The sequence below is a fragment of the Pygocentrus nattereri genome, chromosome 25, assembly GCF_015220715.1.
Source record: "Pygocentrus nattereri isolate fPygNat1 chromosome 25, fPygNat1.pri, whole genome shotgun sequence".
Classification (NCBI taxonomy): domain Eukaryota; kingdom Metazoa; phylum Chordata; class Actinopteri; order Characiformes; family Serrasalmidae; genus Pygocentrus; species Pygocentrus nattereri.
This window is the reverse complement of record NC_051235.1, coordinates 29641696-29663659: the sequence shown is the minus strand read 5'-3', so window position 1 is coordinate 29663659 and position 21964 is coordinate 29641696. Positions and strand designations below refer to the sequence as shown.

The following is a 21964-nucleotide window of genomic DNA, read 5'->3' as shown; positions in this document are numbered from 1 at the left end:
TCTGGAATCTGGGGTGGTCAGTCCATCGTCCAGCTTCTTTGTTTGGTCTGTCTCCTTTTCTCAGCGAGGTTCTTCTTGATCAGCTACGCATCCTTTCAGACCCACAGCACTGAGTGGTCTTCTCACAGTGGAAGGATGGACAGAAGCACCTGTGGATGTTTTCAGATCTGAAGCAGCTTGATGTTCTCCTCTCTCTCAGAGATCAAAGCTTTCAGTGCTGCTTATCTGATGGAGTCAGTTTTGGGGTCTACCAGCTCTTCCAGGTGGTTGTTAAGAGCCACATTTTCTCTGTATCTTTTGTTTTGAGTGGAAATTAAATAAATGAAGGGTGGTCTCTGACATGTGCATGGTACTAAATTATGAATATAAGGACTTTGTGGGGTCTGGGACAGCAAATGGTAGTTGTGCAGATGATAATTTCAGATTTATATAAGTAGTTAATGCTTTGGTGTTATAAAGAACTTTGACAGGTTCAACAAAAAAAGTTTGATTGCACTTGTGGTGAAAGACCGAAAGATGTGGTGGGTTTCGTTCCTATCTGGGTTAGGAACTAGACATACGAATGACCAGGATCATGAAAGAAAGTGACCGACGAAGCATATTTGTCGTTAGTGTTTACGGATAATGAAAATCCTTTGATGTTCAGGGTGGTGCTTTGCTCTCTGATTCTGGCTGTGAAGTTGTTGATTAGCAGATGATTGAAATCGAACTTGTGCATTCACAACAGTCACGCAGGAGCAAAGAGCAACAGACGCCCGAGGCACTTGACTTTCACCGCTCGCTCACTTCTGTACTGAAACAGTGTTAAAAACACAGTAACGCAGCAAATGAATTGATAAGTCTTCATTAGCCTGGACTTTAATCCACAGAAACCCTCATCAAGCAGTTTTCTATACAGCACTAAGCCCCAAGCCAATGACACAGTGCAGAGCGAAGAGCAGGCTGGGACATTAAAGGTCAAAAATGTCATTTTCAACGGCAGCCGTATCCACTCCTGTCAGTAAAGCCAAGATAAGCAGGGAAGAACAGTTAACATGTTAGGACTCATGTTCTCAGGCTATGGAGTTAAAATGAGTAGAACAGAACATAACAGAACAAGACAGGACCGTACAAGACTAGACCAGAATAGAACAGACTAGAACGCCCAGACTGTTATGGACTGGACTGGCCCGGCCCAGACAAGACAAGACCAAATAGCAGAGATAAGACAAGACCAGACCAGACCAGACTAGAACAGACCAGACCAGACCAGACCAGACCAGACAGAACAGACAAGATTAGACTAGAAAGTACAAATTGTAACGGACTGGACTGAATCAGACTGGACCGGACAAGACAAGAACAAATAGCACAGACCAGAACGTACCAGACGACATCAGACTGTACCGGACCAGACCAGATCAGAACAGACAGGACTATGAGACCAGAATGGAACAGAAAACACAAGGCTACAATGTACAGACTGGAATAGACCTGACTGGACTGGACCGGACCGACCCAGACAAGACAAGAATGTCCAGCTTGTAATGGACTGGACTGTCCTTTGCAAGCTGGACAAGACACTAGTAGAACAGAAAAGACCAGACTAGAACAGACCAGACAAGAACATCCAGACTGTTATGAACTGGATCGGACAAGACAAGACCAAACCTGAAAAGAAAAGACCAGACCAGAACAGGCTAGAAGGTACCAGACTGTATCGGGCTGTACTAGACCAGAACAGAACAGACAAGAAGATCCAGACTGTTATGAACTGGATCGGACAAGACAAGACCAAACCTGAACAGAACAATCTAGAGCATGTCAGACCTGACCGGACCAGACCAGACCAGACCAGACCAGACCAGACCATAAAGAACCAGAATGGAACAGACAAGAATGTACCAGACCGTACTGGATTGCACCGAACAGGACCAGACAAGAACAGACAGGACCACACAAGGCCAGAACAGAAGAGACTAGAACATCTGGACTGTAACGGGCTGGACCAGACCAGACTGAAACAGAACAGAAAAGACCAGAACAGAACAGGCCAGAAAATTCCAGACTGCATCCGACTGTACTGGGCCAGACTGCACCAGACCAGACCTGAACAGACAGGATATTGTTTGTGGGTTCTTGAGTCTGATGATCAGGCTGAGGATGACAGTAACACTAAAGGCATTAACGATCATTAAACAGAAGATCATATTTCTCTTATCTTATAAAGCCATAAAGTTCCGAAAATGACCATTTTAATATGGCAAGTTTGTTTCATATACGGAGGAACGGGGGACGCTTCAGCTTCCCAATGCATTAGTAGCTATAATGAATGTGGCTCAGTGCAGTCGTAGCTTTTCGTCAACAGCAAAACAAATTAATCCCGTTAACGACTTCTCTGAAACGAAACGAGAGCGACGAGCGCGCCTACCATTCGTCAACCGCAGAAAAAGAACTCACGATATGGATCACCAGCCTGTGCAGAACACAATCGGACTCAAAGCCGAATCAGTCGGTGTCTGGTGGAGAGACATAGATTACCACACTGAAGCGTATTCATTTTACAGACAACCATCATTCGCCTAAAGGCATAAAGACTGAGCGCTGATGAGAAAATGTGCTTCGACTACAACAGAGTGTGTACAATTGAAACCATCAGATGAAGAAAAGGGTGCTTAAAACAGCATTAACCCTTCAATCCTGAGCCAAAATGCTGCTATTTCTGCCTTTTAATCTACTTTGTGGCTTAATTGCACAGTTTCTCAATGTCGTTTGAGAACAACATGATCTAAAAAAGCATAAAAAACAGTTGATTTTTATTATAAACGTGGCACAAACTATTTCAAACAAGCGAATCGTCGTTTTCCAAGCAAAAACAAGAATCTCCAAAACAGTACGTTTACAGGAGAGGGCAAAAACACTCACCTTTCAATGCAAGTTAATGTAAAGAGGCGTTTTTCTAAATGATTTTGGAGCGTTTCTATTCATCCAATCATCATAACATTTACACACACCGTGAAGGACAGCCGGTGTGTTGAAATGATGTAGAAGAGCCTATCCCAGCGGTCATCGAGTGGAAGGTAGTATACACCCCGGACAGGTCGCCAGTCCATCGCAGGGCAGACAGACAGAAAGACACAGTCACTCACACCCAGGGGCAATGTAGCCTGACTGCATGTGTTTGGACTGTGGGAGGAAACCGGAGAAAACCCACAGAGACATGGTCACCCGGCTGGGGAATCAAACCCAGGCCCTCCTCGCGGTGAGGCGACAGCGCTACCCACCACGCCACCGTGCCGCCCATGATGAAATACATGAATCGGAATATTATTTACACTTGAGTGGCCTTTTACTGTTTCTCTGATGAAACAAATCAATCAAAAGTGTTTCCATAGCGATGTGAATTGAGTTCTGAATGTGGGAACACTCGCTCAGAAACTCAATAGCATCCAATAAAGGCAGCATGGAGCTTCTCTCACACAGTGATAGGAAACAAAGCTCCAGTTCCACATGCTGATTAAAATGTGCAGAATGTGCACAGGATGCGTAACTTACTTTCACCAAGAAACTCCACTAAACAGTGGAGGTTAGAGAACCGGCCCTGTGACCGGAAGGTTCGATCCCCTCGGCTGACAGTCCATGACTGAAGTGCCCTTGAACAAGACACCTCACCCCCAATTGCTCCCCGGGCGCCGTGGATAGGGCTGCCCACCGCTCCGGGCAAGTGTGCTCACTGCCCCCTGATATGTGTGTTCACTAGTGTGTATGTGGGTGTTTCACTGCACGGATGGGTTAAATGCAGAGGCCTAATTCCTTTGTGTGCAAAACACAGTTGGCTGATGGTTCTGAATATACTGAAATTTGGAGCAAATTTCTGCATACAACTGTACCTGGAGGCAGATTCTGATCAGTGAAATGAGACCAACACAAACACTGTGACGAAAATGGATCCCCGGGGCCTCTTTAGTATTGTGCTCTCTCTATCTTTCTTCATCACAGTCACTTTGGAGTGAGCGACAGTCAGACAGCCAAGGCGGCAAAGTTAACGCCATTAACTACAACCTCATTTCAAAAAGTTGGGACGCTGAGAAAAACGTAAATGGAAACGAAATGCAGTGATGCGCAAATCATTTAAATCATTACCCACCCATTCGAGTACATTGCAGAATCAGCAGAGTGAACAGCGGCTAAAGAGTGCACCTTTAAATATAAGTTTAAAAAAAAAAAAAAAATATGGATTGGGTTTAAACTGAGACAAATAGCTAACGATACAAATGTGACAAACAAACAACAAAAGCAAAAAAAATCCATCTCATCAGGAGCATCGGCACTGAAGCATCTCCAGCTCTAATAAATGAAAGAAGTTTCTGGCTCCATCTTCAAAGAACTTTAGAAGAACTTGACGAGAAGCGTGTTTTGTGGCAATGGTGAGGAGGGGAATAGCGGTGCGGTGACACAAACAGAAAATCCGCCGTAGCTTCAGCTTTCTCGGGTCTAAGCAGCCTTCGAGGGACAGGCCTTCAGAGACTGCGTCCTTCGAAGGATCCATCCCCTGAATTGGGCCACACTGCTACTTTATCACCGGGGCGGGGCTACTCAGAAGTTTAGGCGGTTTTGTTTGTTAGGGTTAGGTGTGTTTGTTTTGTTTGTTACATCTTCGCCTAGTGAAATTCCGACTAAATTTGGGTTTACTGTGACGCTCTCTCTCTTATTTGGTTCATAAAATCCAGAAAAAGTGGAGACACTCTGTTATCCTGCTTCCAAACTGTGGCGCTCAGTTCACTTTTTATTAGATCATCTGAATTCTTTTATTTAACATTAGCACCGGTCTGTAAAGCACTTTGAGGCATGAAAAGTGCTCTTTAAATATTATTATTATTAGTAGTGGTATTAATAAGGAGCTGCCCCCATGCTACGTCCTTAATTTATATAGACCTGTGTGCAATGGGTGTGGCCTAAACACACCTCATAATTAAGAGTTGTGTCCAGCTACTTTTGGCCATACAGCGTAGTTAAACAGCGAGCATCTCACACCGGGTTCCCCAGAGGCACTTCTATGTAAGACAATCGTTCTCAGGGTTCCCCAGACGGTCCACGTTTCTGCTCTATCCCTGTAGTTAAGCTGGAGTAAAAATACAGATGGCTTTAAATATTTCGTCCTGCCCTCAAGAGGCTGGAGATCGAATACCATCACCGTCAAACATGTTGCTTATTATCAGAGAATAACATCAATACCAATAAAACCATGGGTCATTAATATTGGTCAATATTATCGGTCAACCGATATATCGGTTGGGCCCTAGCAGGCAGAAAACAGGTTATAGTGTTTTTTTTTATTGACTTGCAAAGCCACAGACTCGAGTCTAACCTGTTAAAAATATAAATATAAGCTGTTTATAAAGACACATATGGGTCAGCTAAGCTAACAGGTAAGCTACTGTTCATTGCAATGCATTTTGGGTTACATTCAGCAGATGCAGTGATCTACAGTGCTCACTAGACATTGTGAGGGCGCTGGCCGGCATTAAGGGCCCTGAATTCGCTCTTGAATTCCATTTTACAGCTCAGACAATAAGAAATATGTCCACTGTACATAATAGTGCCCTAAAACGCAGATCCGGACCCATTCTGGCCACATACTCAAACAGGACATTATGTACGGTGACGTTAGAACCTGAAGCTCTGCTTCTTTGATCGAAGACACTGCGAAGAAAACGTATGTGGAAGGCATTAATGGAGAAAACGAGAAAACGATCCAACCTACCTGATTTCCAAACAGGTTGAATCCATTGATGGCCTCCAGCGCTGCTTTGGCCAGCCCAACAGAACTGCAACGCAAAGAACAGATCAGTGGCGCCATCGATTTTACACCCAACTCTTTTTTTTACAGTTTAAGAAAAGAGCATTGTGGCTGCCATTTCAGAGCACTTAGAGGAGCGAAGATAGCCTGAGCTGATGAGAGCGCCTGCTTTTGTTCTGGACATCAATACCCATAACGGCTTTGATCCCCGTCTGCGCTCTTTTGAAGTTAAACAAAGCGAATCACGTCTGTCGTTTCTGTTTTCTTAAATGACCCTCAGCGCTGCATGAACCGAGCAGTAAGAATGTGTTGAGCAGCACTAAGAGAGGCCATAGCAATATGCATGAAACGAGCCTTCCTGATTGCTGTAATGCAGGTCAGTGTTGTCCAGCGGCTCTCTGGTGTGAGTCCAGCCACAAAACCAAAGAATTCAGTCATCTACCTCTACGTAATCGCCAATTATGTTTGAAAATAGCATAACTTAATTTCATCTGAGTGCATCCTCTACTGGATGACAAACAAACAAACAAACAAATAATGAAAACAAAAACTGCCATTCAAAAGTTTGGAAGCAGATGCATGTCTGAAAAGCTCTCAATCTGCTACTCGCCCGCAACTCACTAGACATGGCAAAGTCACTGTCTGACATTTTACTGCCCTCAGTATTACTCTTGAATTCCATTTCACAGTTTGGACACTATGGCTACGTTCATACAGCAGGTAAAAGTGGCCCAAATCTGAGTTTTTTTGTTCGGCTGTTCAGATTATCTTTTAAATCTGGTCTGTATGCGACACTCTGAACAGATCAGCTCCTAAACTGACCCACACGCAGAGCTCTGGCTCATCCAGAGGTAAACAATCACAACTGCCAAAGAACGAAAGTCGCTCCCGGAGGATCAGCTTCATCTTCACCAGAACCACAACAGCAACAAGAAGCTTCACTGACTGACAGCTGGGCTCATCACCCAGAATGTGCTCGAAGGGTCACTTCTTCGTGTCGTGTCTTCAGATTCTTTAAACTTCGCTTTCAGACTTTCAACCGTCCTTCGGCGCTGCAGCCTCGCTCTCCTGCGGCCACATTCTGCCATTTCTTCAGGAATCTCTTCAAACACGGAGGGTTTTGTATGAGTCTCTTCTCATTTTTTGATACAGAAACATCAGCCTACATCTTTATGAGGCCTCTGCAGATTTCACAGGTCAGAAGGAAGCAAAGGAGCCGGAAAGAACTTCTAAAATAAACACATGAATCAAATACTGAGTAATTCTAGACGTTCCCAGAATGATGGATCATCAAAAAGGTCTAAGAAAATTAATATCATGCAACATGCAGAAGAACATTTTGGGTTTGTGGTTCACTCCCCTTCCCCGAGTAGATGAAGTAGATTATCAAACGTGTGTGTGTACATTTTTATAATATATATATATATATATATATATGTATGAAAAACACTGACGTGTGCACAAATCTCACACTGAAAAGTGAAGAATGGACTAATGAGGTGTTCTTATTTGCCTGCTATTTGATTTCATCCTGATATTTGTGTTATAACAAGAAAACAGCACAAAAAAGCTTTAAAAAATGAACAAAAACAAGAGCGGAGCAGCACCAGTAAAATCTTTATGAAGTCTGACTCGAGTCTGGTGTGTTTTGTTGCTCGGCATGGCCAAACATGGCCTACTGTGACAGGAAAGGGCCATTTGAGTGAGAATAAACAACCACAGGCTGTTTCACTGCCAGATACTGAAGCCGATTCATCACTTAAGAGAACGTTTCCACTGCTCCAGAGTCCAGTGGCGGTGCTTTACACCCCTCCAGCCAACACTTAATATACACCAAATATACATTCCCTGTCTGAGTGGAGCGACCGGCGATCTGTTCTCCTGTGACTGACAAGATCAGTGTCGTAACTACTGTCCTACATTGAACCCACCTCTTTCCTCACGTCCAAACAAGGTAAATCTTCACAACTACAGCACTGTTACAGCGCTCAGTCACGTTTTAGTATTAGTGCATTCCCGAGCAGCGGAAGTGAAGGAAAGAAGTGGCTCCTGTTCGTTACAGCCCTGATTTAAACGGAAGCAAACTGAGGAAGCTGTGAGGTATTGGAGAGCGGGGGAGCGCCGTCTTTCCAGGCTTGCTGGTTTTACCAGCTGGATGACTTGAAGCAGCTCCATCACGGCGAGTTGATGATACTGTAGATCAAACCACACAAAAGCACCGCTTTCAGTTTAAACGTAGCTAAAAGTCGGACTCTGTTTGTCTGGTGTTGATATTTTGCAGTTCAGCCCTCAGACTAGTGTGGAGAAACCCAGCCGTCTGCTAGCTGGTGTCTGAGTACTGTGATATGCTCTGATGTGGATGTGGTAGGACTGATGGCAGTGAGGTGGTGTGATCCATCACTGACCAGCGAACCAGCCAATGTCTGCTGTTCGTATTAAGTTAACGTCACTGAGAAACTGGACAGTCTAGCCGTTGTTGGCCACTTGTTTAGCATGTGTAGCTGGACAGCCGAGCCTCGTCACCAGACAGATAAAAATCTTTTCTTTCTTAAATTATCACTATTTACAAAAACTGCAGCTGTGCCTTTCCAGCTGGTAAAACAGCTCATCTGAGCCTTCCTCCCACTGTCCCATGACAGATCTGTCAGATGGTCCACTGTTTGGCGAGTGTTTGTCGTGTTCTGCCCATAAAGGACAGTTTAAAACAGCGATTAACCACCCAGGAGCCAAAATCAGCCTTCAAACTTAAAATAAATGATGATTTGACATTTATTACGATCTGTATCGAGATCAAACGGTCTGAATTGTATTTATCGTGATAACGTTTTTGGCCATATCCCCCAGCTCTACAGGAGGGGGGTTTCATTTGACTTGCAGAATGGTGTGATCCTCTGACTGTGCCAGTCTTCAGTACGATTTATTCTACTGCCAGGGTTTGTCTATGGAGATTGCAAGGCTATGTGCCTGATTTTATACACTTGTTAGCGATGGGTATGGCTGAGACTCAATAATAAGAAGGGGCGTCCACATACATTTGGCCGTATAGTGTACATTACAAGAACATAATCTAATTGAATATTCTAATCAATTGTAACTGGTACTACCTTTCCGAAAGCGATGCAGCTGAATCATCACCTTCGGATCGATGCATCACTATGCACAGAAGCATTTTTACCCTCCTACGCCTGACCCATCGCTGTCTTGACCAGCCCACACACCACCTACAGTCAGTTATGACTGCAATCGAGTACGAGCTTTGCTGAAGTGCTATTGATTTTGTGTCAGGACAGAGAGCAAACTTACATGGACGTAAAAGGTAAGAGCTGTCAGAGCGGCTGATTGAATATGTTGCCTCGGCACAAAATAAAAGTTAAAACCCGCGTCTAACAGTGAAGTTCTGGAAAGTACTATAAAAGGGAACAACGACATCAGTATTCCTTATTGATACCGGGCATACCGCAGCAAAGACAAGTTAAAATTCAACTCGTGTCCTCTTCTCTCGGACGGGCGCGAGCTGCTGAAAGGTCTCCGAAGCTCGCGGCTCTCGCTCCGAGTAATCTGGCACGGTTTCAGTGTAATCTGAAAGTGATGACTCACACAAGCAAAACGATTTTCATTCTCTTTGTTCGGGTCTGGAGGATGATGATTTAAGACTAATACAGGAAAGCATTTATCACCTCCTCTCTCTGGCTGTCTGCCCACACTCTCTCAGGCACAGCGAGAGGCGTCTGCCTTTATCCATCCACTAGAGCAGCTCTGTGCAGTCACGAAAGAGAGGGTCTGTACTGATGTACCTGCCCTACAAGCTATTCAGGGCTTGTAAACTATAAATTCTCTCCGCAAACAGGTATTTGTAAGGCAAATGCATTTCCCAGCCACTTTATCGGAAACCCCTTCCTAGCAGCCTCCCTTTGCTGGCGTACAGTTAGAGACTGCATCCCATCCATCTGTGCTAGCCATCCTCTAAACCCTCATCAACAGCCAGTTTCCGACCACAGAGGTCGTCTTGGGGTCGTCCATGGTTGGGGTCCGCTCTCAACCTTGCAGTAACACTGACAAGTCTAAACTCCAGTAACTCAACAACAGTCCTGTGGGCAGAAAATGATGATGGAGGGGCTAATAAAACATGCAGAAACAGACGGGCTACAGTCTATAGCTGTACACCGACAAGGTGAAGCCAAAAGGTAAGTGTTTCCAGTAAAGTGGCCAGTGAGCGGAAGTACAATGGAGGCGTTTCTAATAAAGTGCCTAGTATCTGTGTGATAATATGCTGCTCATGTTGTCAGCCTCACTCTGTGGCCAAGCTGTGGCTTTACATCATTTCAACTTCTTTTGGGCTTCACAGTAATTTGTAACAAATTACTTTCAGAAATTAATCGGCCGTTTTAACCTCAACTCAAGCAAATAGATTAAATAAGGTCTATTCAAATGACACATTAAGCCTTTCGAACAGATTCAAATGGGGTGTGCCTGATTCTGAAATATATTTATGATATTTATTTATTAGCAGTAGGAATGTATTAGAACTTGGCCTTCAGTTCGGGGAATAAATATCAGAAGAAAACACCTCTATGATGATTTCTCTTGGCACCTCTAAGGGATTTCCAACCCTATGTAAGTACTAAGCTAATGTATCCGTTTTACAGTGAGTCTTTCAGTGAAGAGTTCTGCTGCTGCTTTTTTCCCCATTCCTAACTAACTTTAATCTGCTTGGACTATGACTCCTATTCACAGTGCCAGTGACGTATCTAGTACTTCTGGGAGGTCTAGAGCAGGGTTCCGTAACATGGTGCTCTTTTACTGTCTCCACAGCTGAATCAGATCAGCAGGTAATAATAAAATAATCCTCCTCTACAGTAAAATAAAGCTCTGCTGATCCTTCAACACAGTTTAACAGTAAATGGTCTTAAACGCTGGAGTTAATGTAGAACTGCTGATTCACCCTTTAACCCTGAAGATCAGCGCAGACGGCTGGTCACCATAGCAACACAGACAACAGTCTCGTCTAGATAATGAAACGGCAAAGAGAGAGATTTAAGACGAACATCTTAAGAGACAAATTGACTTGTTTGTGTTTATAGTCACTCCAGCTGGTTTCCTGATACGTTTAATCTGCAACGAGAAACTGAACCACTAAAAAGTTGTGAAGCTGAATTTTCCCGTTCCACCTTAAATGATGGAATGTAACTGCTGCCTCAGGCACCATTTAAGGTGGAACGGTAAAGCTGGAGAATGAGAAACTGACTTCAGGCTTGTAAAAAGTCACTTTACAAGAAACTGTTGGACTTTTCGGGGATAAGTTTCCTGCCGGAGATGTGAGAAAAGTGGCTATAGCTGAGCTGAAGCTCTTGATCTTCAGGTTTCCAACCCCTGGGCTGCAATGATGTTTTTCCTCATGAAAACGGATTCCATTGCAAATCAAAGTGTGATGGGTTGGTTCCTCTGTCACTTCCTAATTGTGCTGGGGGTTAATCTAACATGTAAGGCCTTCAGTCCAGCTCCTAAAGCCCGAACCAATGAAAGAGCTTGCTCAGCTGCATCTCCTTAGATACTACAGAGAAAACGATCCTGATTGGACAATTTCTTGTTGTGTCCTTCATGATTTTAACCCTTTTGTCTCCATCCAAGAGACAAGTAGGTAGGGTACTACCAAGCACGAGGATTCCTTTAAATGAAATGGACTGAAAAAATACAGCCATGTATGGCTTTAGTGTGTCGAAAAGTCTAGGCCTTCTCTGGAGGCCTAAATATCTCGGAGGGTCCCTTTCTCTGTATTTGCACTGGGATTACATCACAGATCAATTCATATTAAAGCAGATCAGTCAACAATGAATTCGTTTTCACTAATACATTATTAATTTGCACAATATTTTTTGTAACAAAGGCTGTTTCAGCAGAGCCGTATGCCGTTTTTGTGCTGATTTATCAGCCTTTCAGTGGATTTAAGTGCAACTTTAACACTAAGTAAGTAATAGTTTGCTAAATTGCTTTGCTCTTAGTTTTCCTCTCTCCTGAAAACCTCGTCTGGCTCATTTACTGAAATGGTAAATACGATATTTTCTTTAGGCTTTTAAACCTGTCTAAGGGAGTCGATACTCTAATTGCCTCTCGGAGGAGATGCTATGCGTTTTGGAGATAAGGAACAGGTTGATGGAGGGAATCCTTATTGCGCTCAGCTGGATGGAGGGTCCAAAGCAGCGCCGGAGCGGCCTTTTTATTTACTGCGCTCTATTAAAAAGGACTCTCTATGTATTTTAAAAAGGAGCAGGGCCTCTCGCTGAGGGTGGCTTCTGGCCTGGGCTGATACGAACGCCTGTGACTGCGTGAGTTTCACTCTATTACGGTGCGGCGCAATGAAGAGGAAAGGAGAACATCACAGCCTCCGTCAGCTCCTGGAGTGAGCTGCTTCCAGCCTGTTCCCTGTTATGACCCGGAATACAGGCCTGGAGCTTCGGCTGGGCAGAGCGCTGCAGCTCAAACAGCAAACGTAGAGAAGGTCTGTCCACATTTCTGTACTTTATTGCAGCATAAACACGGCTCCCACTCATGAATGAAAACAAAAGGTGTATATATAGACTCAGCACATCTGCTAACTGTTTAAACGAGCACACCTGGGGCTGGTCTTCAGTAGATCATCCTACATTCACAACAAAGATGTGCATTTCTGAAGTTCACACAAATAAAACTCCTATTTGGTGAAGTGTTGAATACAAATGGTGAGCAGAGTTTAGGATCCATATGAGCAAAGCTCATATACACATACATTACATATTATATATCTCCAATACCTCACAGCTTCCTCAGTTTACTTCATTTAAATCTGTGCTGTAACGAACATGAACCCACTTCTTTCCTTCACTTTCGCTTGTGAACGTTGCTAAAGACTTATTTCACTCATCGCCCCCTACCTCTCTAATCATGTCTAAAAACTCGGAAGTGCACCCTCTCCTGGCGACAGCAGAGTAGTGTCGCTTTCCTGGGCGACCACCAGGGCTTTTCGCTGAACATGCAAACGCGAGGATGGAGTATTATATTAAAAATGTATCGCTCTATTGAGGAAAAGTTGTATCGCGATAATTTTACGTTATCATTTTATCGCCCAGCCCTAGAGCCAACACAATAGTACGTAATCGTGCTAATAAAGCTCTGGTCCGACTGGGCCATCAAAGACCGATGGACCGTGAGCTCCCGAATAAAGAGCTCATCACAGCAGTTCCCATCTCCTGACTTTGCTCCAGAACAGGTTCTCCACAACAACGGCAGCCTTTCATGACCAGGTACACAAACCGGCATTTATAAAGGCTTATTCCAACAAGCAACAGCTCTCATAAAGGCTGATTTTGTGAACTCTGATGTCAAGTTGACTCAACGGCGACATCACACGACAGGTTTTTGTTGACAGTAGGTTATCAGAAATGACAGGGTTTCATTACAGGTGACACTTAGTGGCATTGTTTCCTCTCCATAGCTCGACTCCTGTTTCCATTAGTGTCAATTACTCATGGAATTCTTAAAATACCACGGACATTGTAATCCTGATGAAATTTCTAACCCAAGCTGCTCCCGAATATGAGACAGAATGGCCTGAGACTTTCCGACATCAAGCTGTGCTCACTATTGAAGGTTTTTAGACCTTGATAAGAGGCGTGTTTCGCACAGTGTGAGATCTTTTGTGCAGTTTCAATTTAGTTTTTATATATAGTTTTAGTTTTAGTCTGATGGTCAATACATTGTCAGAAACAGATGTAATTCCAAACTCGAATCCCCCCCCGATGACTGTCGCTACGCTTAATTAGCCAAGAAAGAAATGAAGAATCCAGTTCTAGAGGTCCTTCATGCACTACACACACAAAATATGTATAAAGCAGCTGAATTCACTAATTAGAAGGGCTGTCCGGACACTTTTGGAGGACCAAACCAGCCCTAAAAGGGGAAGAAAGACGCTCTCAGTGTGGAATGGTGACCGAAAGAGTGTGAGACTGACCTGGAGTGGAGCTCAGTGCTGCCGTTGTTGTATTTGCTCCCCCTCTCCCACATCCCAAAGTCCGGCACGCGATATGCCCTCTCCACGCAGAACACCAGGTTCTGGATGAAGGACACCTGCAAAAAAACAAGGTATACAGCAGAGTCAGTGTCAGACTTTGGAGTGGAGTGTTTGTGACATGTCTATGTTACACTTGACTGGTGTGTTTAGATAAAACACATTAAAAACACACAGAAATTAATTAATTAACTCACATTCATAATAATCATCATGCTATCATTCAAATCCAACTGTAGGCTAAAATATTGTAATACTGGAAGGTATTTTACGTTCTATTCAAAACAAAGTGCTCTGGGAACTGAAATGATAAACAACACACACTGAAAAAAGATGGTTGATGGAGAATGTGCTGTAGACAGTTATATATGGATTTCTATTCGAGCATGAGGGAGAACCATTGAGAGGAACCAAGGCTCAGAAGGAGAACCACTGAAAGGAACCAAGACTCAGAAGGAGAACCTTCCTAAGAACATGAGGGAGAACCACTGAGAGGAGCCAAGACTCAGAAGGCGAACCTTCCTAAGAGCATGAGGAAGAACCACTAAGAGGAACCAAAACCGGAAAAGAGATACACTTGACACACTCAAAAATGACAGTTCTTCAAGAGTTCTTTAGTAAACAAAACGGTTCTATGTAGAACCATGGACACCCATTGCATGATTCAAAGACCTTATATAGAATCTTTTTGAAAAAGGGTTCTATATAGCACCAAAAAGGGTTCTTCTGTTGTTACAAGCTTGACATCTAAACATTAGCAAAGCTCTTTTTGGTGTTTCAAAGAAGCCTCTTCAAAAAGGTTCCATACAGAACCATCTACAGCACATTCTCCATCAACCTGAAGAACTCTTTCATGATGCAAAGAACCACCTGATCCTGTAAGGGTTTGTGGGAGTGGCCACAGCTCTATAGAGAACCGTTTTCTTTATTAAAGAACCCTTGAAGAACCATCTTTAAGATTGTGCTGTATTTTTTTTAGAACCTATTTATAACATTCAGAATGACTTCATAGGTTATTCTAAGAACTAATTACAGCACTTCAAAGCTAACGATTGTCACAAGCTTGGAATAAAGCATGGGAAGTCTTTTGAAAGCTTCAGATGTCCATGGTCTATCTAGAACTGCTTTTTTTGACTGGGTTAGACTTTAGAAATGGAACGGTGCTCTTTTTTTGCATTAGCCTGCATATTAACATTATTCCAGAGCGTATTCAGCTTCCGCCTTATTTACCCCTAAGACTCAGTCGCGAATAATGATCTAGAGCACCGCATCTTCGAGTAACTCTGGTAATTCATCACTCGTGTGGGTGGTACCGGTGCCGCTGGAAGCCCAAAGCATCAAGGGAGGGAACCCACCCCCACCGCTGCCGTGGAAACAGGCCACGGGAAAACAAGTGGCGCAAAGAATGATGACTTTGGGGGGCGAAAGTGGGGAAATGTGCACGTGCCAGGGGAGCGATGACTGACACGGGCTTTAATTTAACACGGAAAAAGCGGAGAGCCCCTAAAGCGCGTTAAAATGGGGCAGAGAAGAAGAAAGGAGGGATGAGGAGAGATGGAGGAGGAGGAATGTAGAGACTAGGGATGTTTTTATTTTAGGTTTGAATTCAGTGATTAATGTGTGGAGTTCTACGGGATCTTAATGAACGCTCTGGCCTGAGGTGCCTCTATTTTCTGAATTCTCTCTCTTGGCCCATCTAAAAGAGAGTCAACTTCACTGCAACGGCACACAAACAAACAAAGACGGTTTCTTTCTCTACACTTCTCCCTCCGCACTACACAGCGCACGTCTGCGGTTCAGACCTACCTCCTTACATGTGGTTCTCACTCGTGAAGAGATTGAGCTAAGCATGTTTGAGTTTCTAAGACAATCGCAAATAATCAAATTAACGACCGCATGGCTTTTGGATATGTTTAAAAAATTGGCCACTTTAATAGAAACACCCACCTTGTACATCCACTCACTGGCCACTTTATTTGAAACATCTAATTTTATTTCCACTCACTGGCTGCTTTACTAAAAACATCTACCCCAGACATTCACTAAGTGGCCCACCTTACTAGAAACACCTACCTTGTACTTCCACTCCCTGGCCACTTTGTTAGAAACACCCACCTAATACTTCCACTCACTGGCCACTTTATTAGAAACACCCACCTTGTGCTTCCACTCACTGGCCACTTTATTAGAAACACCCACCTTGTACTTCAACTCCCTACAGACGAGCTACAGTCTGCACACCGGTAAGGTGGAGCTACAAGTTAGGGGTTTCCAGTATAGTGGCCCGACTGCATCCAGGGAACTGTAAAATCAATGCTTCTACAATGAGATTACAGAAAAAAAAAAAAACTCATTACAAGCCACCGGGCAGGAATAACTAACAATCTCCTATTTCCTTTCCATTTGTTCCACTGTCTGTTAATGAATGCATGGACTGGTTTGCTGATTTAACATCCATGCTTTTAAACTGTGTCATGCAGCCCAGTGGGCACTGTTTAAACGCGCCAATTAAGGTTTGCCATGCAAAACAGCACGAAAGCTCAAATAAAAGCAACGCTGGCAATCTGTTGTGTTTAAGGCAGGCCGGGTCTGCGTGGTGATGCTGCCTGTACGGTAAACAAAGCTCATGTAAACAGTAATTGCCTCTCGAACCTAACACTGAAGAGGAACCCTCGTTCTGAAGATAAAGCCAAACGGCACCGGATAAATAAAAGTCGCAATTATTCTATGGACAACGTTTCCACACAGCCGAGTAAATCTCGCCGACAGCACGACGGGAAAGAAAGATGGAATTAATGAAGTCCGCTAGGGCTGCAGGGGGAAAAGAGCGAGAGATTAAACTTTTACAGCTACACATAACAAATTGGTGCGTGGACCCCTCCTGCAGCCCCCCCACCCACTTACTGATCTAATCTAACTGTACAAACACACTCACAACATTTTCATTTAAAATGAAAATGACAATATCTACTCAAACATACGGAGTAAGGAGAATGTTTAGAGGCCTTAAACTCCCCCAGCAGATTTGAGGCTTTGAACTCTCTTCAGTGCTTCCTCTAGTTTTTATCCCAGCCTGGGAGGTAGAGCAGCACAGTTTTGGTGAAAAGATACGACAATAAGAGGTTAAACGTCTAGTGAACTAGTAAACACTAGGGGGCAGTGAGCACACTTGTGAGCCCTATCTATGGTGCCCGTGGGGGCCAGTTGGGGGTTGCGTGTCTTGCTCAAGGGCACTTCAGTCACGTACTGTCGGCCAAGGGGATCGAACCGGCGACCTTCTGGTCACAGGGCTGGTTCCCTCACCTCCAGCCCACGACTGCCCCCATACAGTGAGGTACAACATTCAACATTCAAAATAAAATTAAGCCTTATTTCTTCTGTTTATCAAGAGCTGTGAATGTGCTCCCACACAAACATTCAAACAAATATACATTTAATATCTTTATAGTGATGCAGGTTTGTTGTAACAGTTTAATGTATAATAGGTAATACATTACTATAAAAATTCCACATTTTCAGTTAGTTGAGCAAGTTTAAAATTGCCATATTTAACAAGAGTTGACTAAATGTAGGTGTTGTGATATAAACCGAGTCTGTTCTACAGTTTCTCATTAGGCTGAATGAATAACCGACTCTAAATGTAGGTATTGTGATATAAACCGAGTCCGTTCTACAGTTTCTCATTAGACTGAATGAATAACCGGCTCTAAATGTAGGTATTGTGATATAAACCGAGTCCGTTCTACAGTTTCTCATTAGACTGAATGAATAACCGACTCTAAATGTAGGTATTGTGATATAAACCGAGTCCGTTCTACAGTTTCTCATTAGGCTGAATGAATAACCGACTCTAAATGTAGGTATTGTGATATAAACCGAGTCCGTTCTACAGTTTCTCATTAGACTGAATGAATAACCGACTCTAAATGTAGGTATTGTGATATAAACCGAGTCCGTTCTACAGTTTCTCGTTAGGCTGAATGAATAACCGACTCTAAATGTAGGTATTGTGATATAAACCGAGTCCGTTCTACAGTTTCTCATTAGGCTGAATGAATAACCGACTCTAAATGTAGGTATTGTGATATAAACCGAGTCTGTTCTACAGTTTCTCATTAGACTGAATGAATAACCGACTCTAAATGTAGGTATTGTGATATAAACCGAGTCCGTTCTACAGTTTCTCATTAGACTGAATGAATAACCGACTCTAAATGTAGGTATTGTGATATAAACCGAGTCCGTTCTACAGTTTCTCATTAGACTGAATGAATAACAGACTCTAAATGTAGGTATTGTGATATAAACCGAGTCCGTTCTACAGTTTCTCGTTAGGCTGAATGAATAACCGGCTCTAAATGTAGGTATTGTGATATAAACCGAGTCCGTTCTACAGTTTCTCGTTAGGCTGAATGAATAACCGACTCTAAATGTAGGTATTGTGATATAAACCGAGTCCGTTCTACAGTTTCTCGTTAGGCTGAATGAATAACCGACTCTAAATGTAGGTATTGTGATATAAACCTAGTCTGTTCTACAGTTTCTCATTAGGCTGAATGAATAACCGGCTCTAAATGTAGGTATTGTGATATAAACCGAGTCCGTTCTGCAGTTTCTCATTAGACTGAATGAATAACCGACTCTAAATGTAGGTATTGTGATATAAACCGAGTCCGTTCTACAGTTTCTCATTAGACTGAATGAATAACCGACTCTAAATGTAGGTATTGTGATATAAACCGAGTCCGTTCTACAGTTTCTCATTAGGCTGAATGAATAACCGACTCTAAATGTAGGTATTGTGATATAAACCGAGTCCGTTCTACAGTTTCTCATTAGACTGAATGAATAACCGACTCTAAATGTAGGTATTGTGATATAAACCTAGTCTGTTCTACAGTTTCTCATTAGACTGAATGAATAACCGACTCTAAATGTAGGTATTGTGATATAAACCTAGTCTGTTCTACAGTTTCTCATTAGGCTGAATGAATAACCGACTCTAAATGTAGGTATTGTGATATAAACCGAGTCTGTTCTACAGTTTCTCATTAGGCTGAATGAATAACCGACTCTAAATGTAGGTATTGTGATATAAACCGAGTCCGTTCTACAGTTTCTCATTAGACTGAATGAATAACCGACTCTAAATGTAGGTATTGTGATATAAACCGAGTCCGTTCTACAGTTTCTCATTAGACTGAATGAATAACCGACTCTAAATGTAGGTATTGTGATATAAACCGAGTCCGTTCTACAGTTTCTCATTAGGCTGAATGAATAACCGACTCTAAATGTAGGTATTGTGATATAAACCGAGTCTGTTCTACAGTTTCTCATTAGGCTGAATGAATAACCAGCTCTAAATGTAGGTATTGTGATATAAACCGAGTCCGTTCTACAGTTTCTCATTAGGCTGAATGAATAACCGACTCTAAATGTAGGTATTGTGATATAAACCGAGTCCGTTCTACAGTTTCTCATTAGGCTGAATGAATAACCGACTCTAAATGTAGGTATTGTGATATAAACCGAGTCCGTTCTACAGTTTCTCATTAGGCTGAATGAATAACCGACTCTAAATGTAGGTATTGTGATATAAACCGAGTCCGTTCTACAGTTTCTCATTAGGCTGAATGAATAACCGACTCTAAATGTAGGTATTGTGATATAAACCGAGTCCGTTCTACAGTTTCTCATTAGACTGAATGAATAACCGGCTCTAAATGTAGGTATTGTGATATAAACCGAGTCCGTTCTACAGTTTCTCATTAGACTGAATGAATAACCGGCTCTAAATGTAGGTATTGTGATATAAACCGAGTCCGTTCTACAGTTTCTCATTAGGCTGAATGAATAACCGGCTCTAAATGTAGGTATTGTGATATAAACCGAGTCCGTTCTACAGTTTCTCATTAGGCTGAATGAATAACCAGCTCTAAATGTAGGTATTGTGATATAAACCGAGTCCGTTCTACAGTTTCTCATTAGGCTGAATGAATAACCGGCTCTAAATGTAGGTATTGTGATATAAACCGAGTCCGTTCTACAGTTTCTCATTAGACTGAATGAATAACCGGCTCTAAATGTAGGTATTGTGATATAAACCGAGTCCGTTCTACAGTTTCTCATTAGGCTGAATGAATAACCGGCTCTAAATGTAGGTATTGTGATATAAACCGAGTCCGTTCTACAGTTTCTCATTAGGCTGAATGAATAATCGACTCTAAATGTAGGTTTTGTGATATAAACCGAGTCCGTTCTACAGTTTCTCATTAGGCTGAATGAATAACCGACTCTAAATGTAGGTATTGTGATATAAACCGAGTCTGTTCTACAGTTTCTCATTAGGCTGAATGAATAACCGACTCTAAATGTAGGTATTGTGATATAAACCGAGTCTGTTCTACAGTTTCTCATTAGGCTGAATGAATAACCGGCTCTAAATGTAGGTATTGTGATATAAACCGAGTCCGTTCTACAGTTTCTCATTAGACTGAATGAATAACCGACTCTAAATGTAGGTATTGTGATATAAACCGAGTCTGTTCTACAGTTTCTCATTAGGCTGAATGAATAATCGACTCTAAATGTAGGTATTGTGATATAAACCGAGTCCGTTCTACAGTTTCTCATTAGGCTGAATGAATAATCGACTCTAAATGTAGGTATTGTGATATAAACCGAGTCCGTTCTACAGTTTCTCATTAGACTGAATGAATAACCGGCTCTAAATGTAGGTATTGTGATATAAACCGAGTCCGTTCTACAGTTTCTCATTAGGCTGAATGAATAACCGACTCTAAATGTAGGTATTGTGATATAAACCGAGTCCGTTCTACAGTTTCTCATTAGGCTGAATGAATAACCGGCTCTAAATGTAGGTATTGTGATATAAACCGAGTCTGTTCTACAGTTTCTCATTAGACTGAATGAATAACCGACTCTAAATGTAGGTATTGTGATATAAACCGAGTCCGTTCTACAGTTTCTCATTAGACTGAATGAATAACCGGCTCTAAATGTAGGTATTGTGATATAAACCGAGTCCGTTCTACAGTTTCTCATTAGGCTGAATGAATAATCGACTCTAAATGTAGGTATTGTGATATAAACCGAGTCCGTTCTACAGTTTCTCATTAGGCTGAATGAATAATCGACTCTAAATGTAGGTATTGTGATATAAACCGAGTCCGTTCTACAGTTTCTCATTAGACTGAATGAATAACCGACTCTAAATGTAGGTATTGTGATATAAACCGAGTCTGTTCTACAGTTTCTCATTAGACTGAATGAATAACCGACTCTAAATGTAGGTATTGTGATATAAACCGAGTCCGTTCTACAGTTTCTCATTAGACTGAATGAATAACCGGCTCTAAATGTAGGTATTGTGATATAAACCGAGTCCGTTCTACAGTTTCTCGTTAGGCTGAATCGAATTAAAGCCCATCTAACCTCCCAACAGCAGCTCTGACAGAGCACGTTTGTGCTCATAGTATAAACAGGTCACTTATTTAGTGTGAACCAAATATATAGCAAAATGATAATCATGACTCCAGACTGCAGGTCAAATTACAGCGCAGCTTTACACCGGATGTGATCTTGGCCGTGTATTCCCCCGGGCGGACACTTTAGGAACAAGTCTGTGGCCAAAACAGAGAGATGAGCCAGTGGCAGTGGACTAAAAGGCGACGTGTTGGCAGGAAAACATGCTTTGCTGGCAACAGTCGTGTCCCCACTGACTATTCTTTTGCAGCTATTGCGACAGCTGACAGTGTGTGACAATGGCTGGGCAGGAGCCCGCCGCCACCACCGGCACCATTACCACGCACACGCACTCGCACTCTGCACCAATTTGTGCTGGAACGCCTGCCGGGTCATCATTCCACAGACGGGGGCGTTTCTCCTGAGGTGGAAAAGAAAGAGCTCCATTCTGTTCTGTTCGATTTTTTTGTTCAGTACCTCATCAGTGTTGTAGATGATCTGGAGACCAGAACAAATCATCTCCACCAGGTAGAGGAGGAACAGAGACACGGCATCGATCTGCAAAGGAGAGAGCGAGAGAGAGAGCGCGAGAGCGCGAGAGAGAGAGAGAGAGAGAGAGAGAGAGAGAGAGAGAGAGAGAGAGAGAGAGAGAGAGA

General features: G+C 42.8%; 1 protein-coding gene across 3 annotated transcripts in view; it reads right to left on the bottom strand.

Moving 5' to 3' along the window:
* phkb (phosphorylase kinase, beta) overlaps positions 1–21964 on the bottom strand; it is a 184849-nt gene that overhangs the window by 119747 nt on the left and 43138 nt on the right. For all 3 annotated transcript variants that reach the window (XM_037534548.1, XM_037534547.1, XM_037534549.1), the window contains 3 exons: positions 21786–21866; positions 13764–13879; positions 5744–5807 (listed from right to left, as the gene is read on the bottom strand). In XM_037534548.1, coding sequence (XP_037390445.1) covers positions 5744–5807; positions 13764–13879; positions 21786–21866 — 261 coding nt within the window. The remainder of the gene's footprint in view (positions 1–5743; positions 5808–13763; positions 13880–21785; positions 21867–21964) is intronic.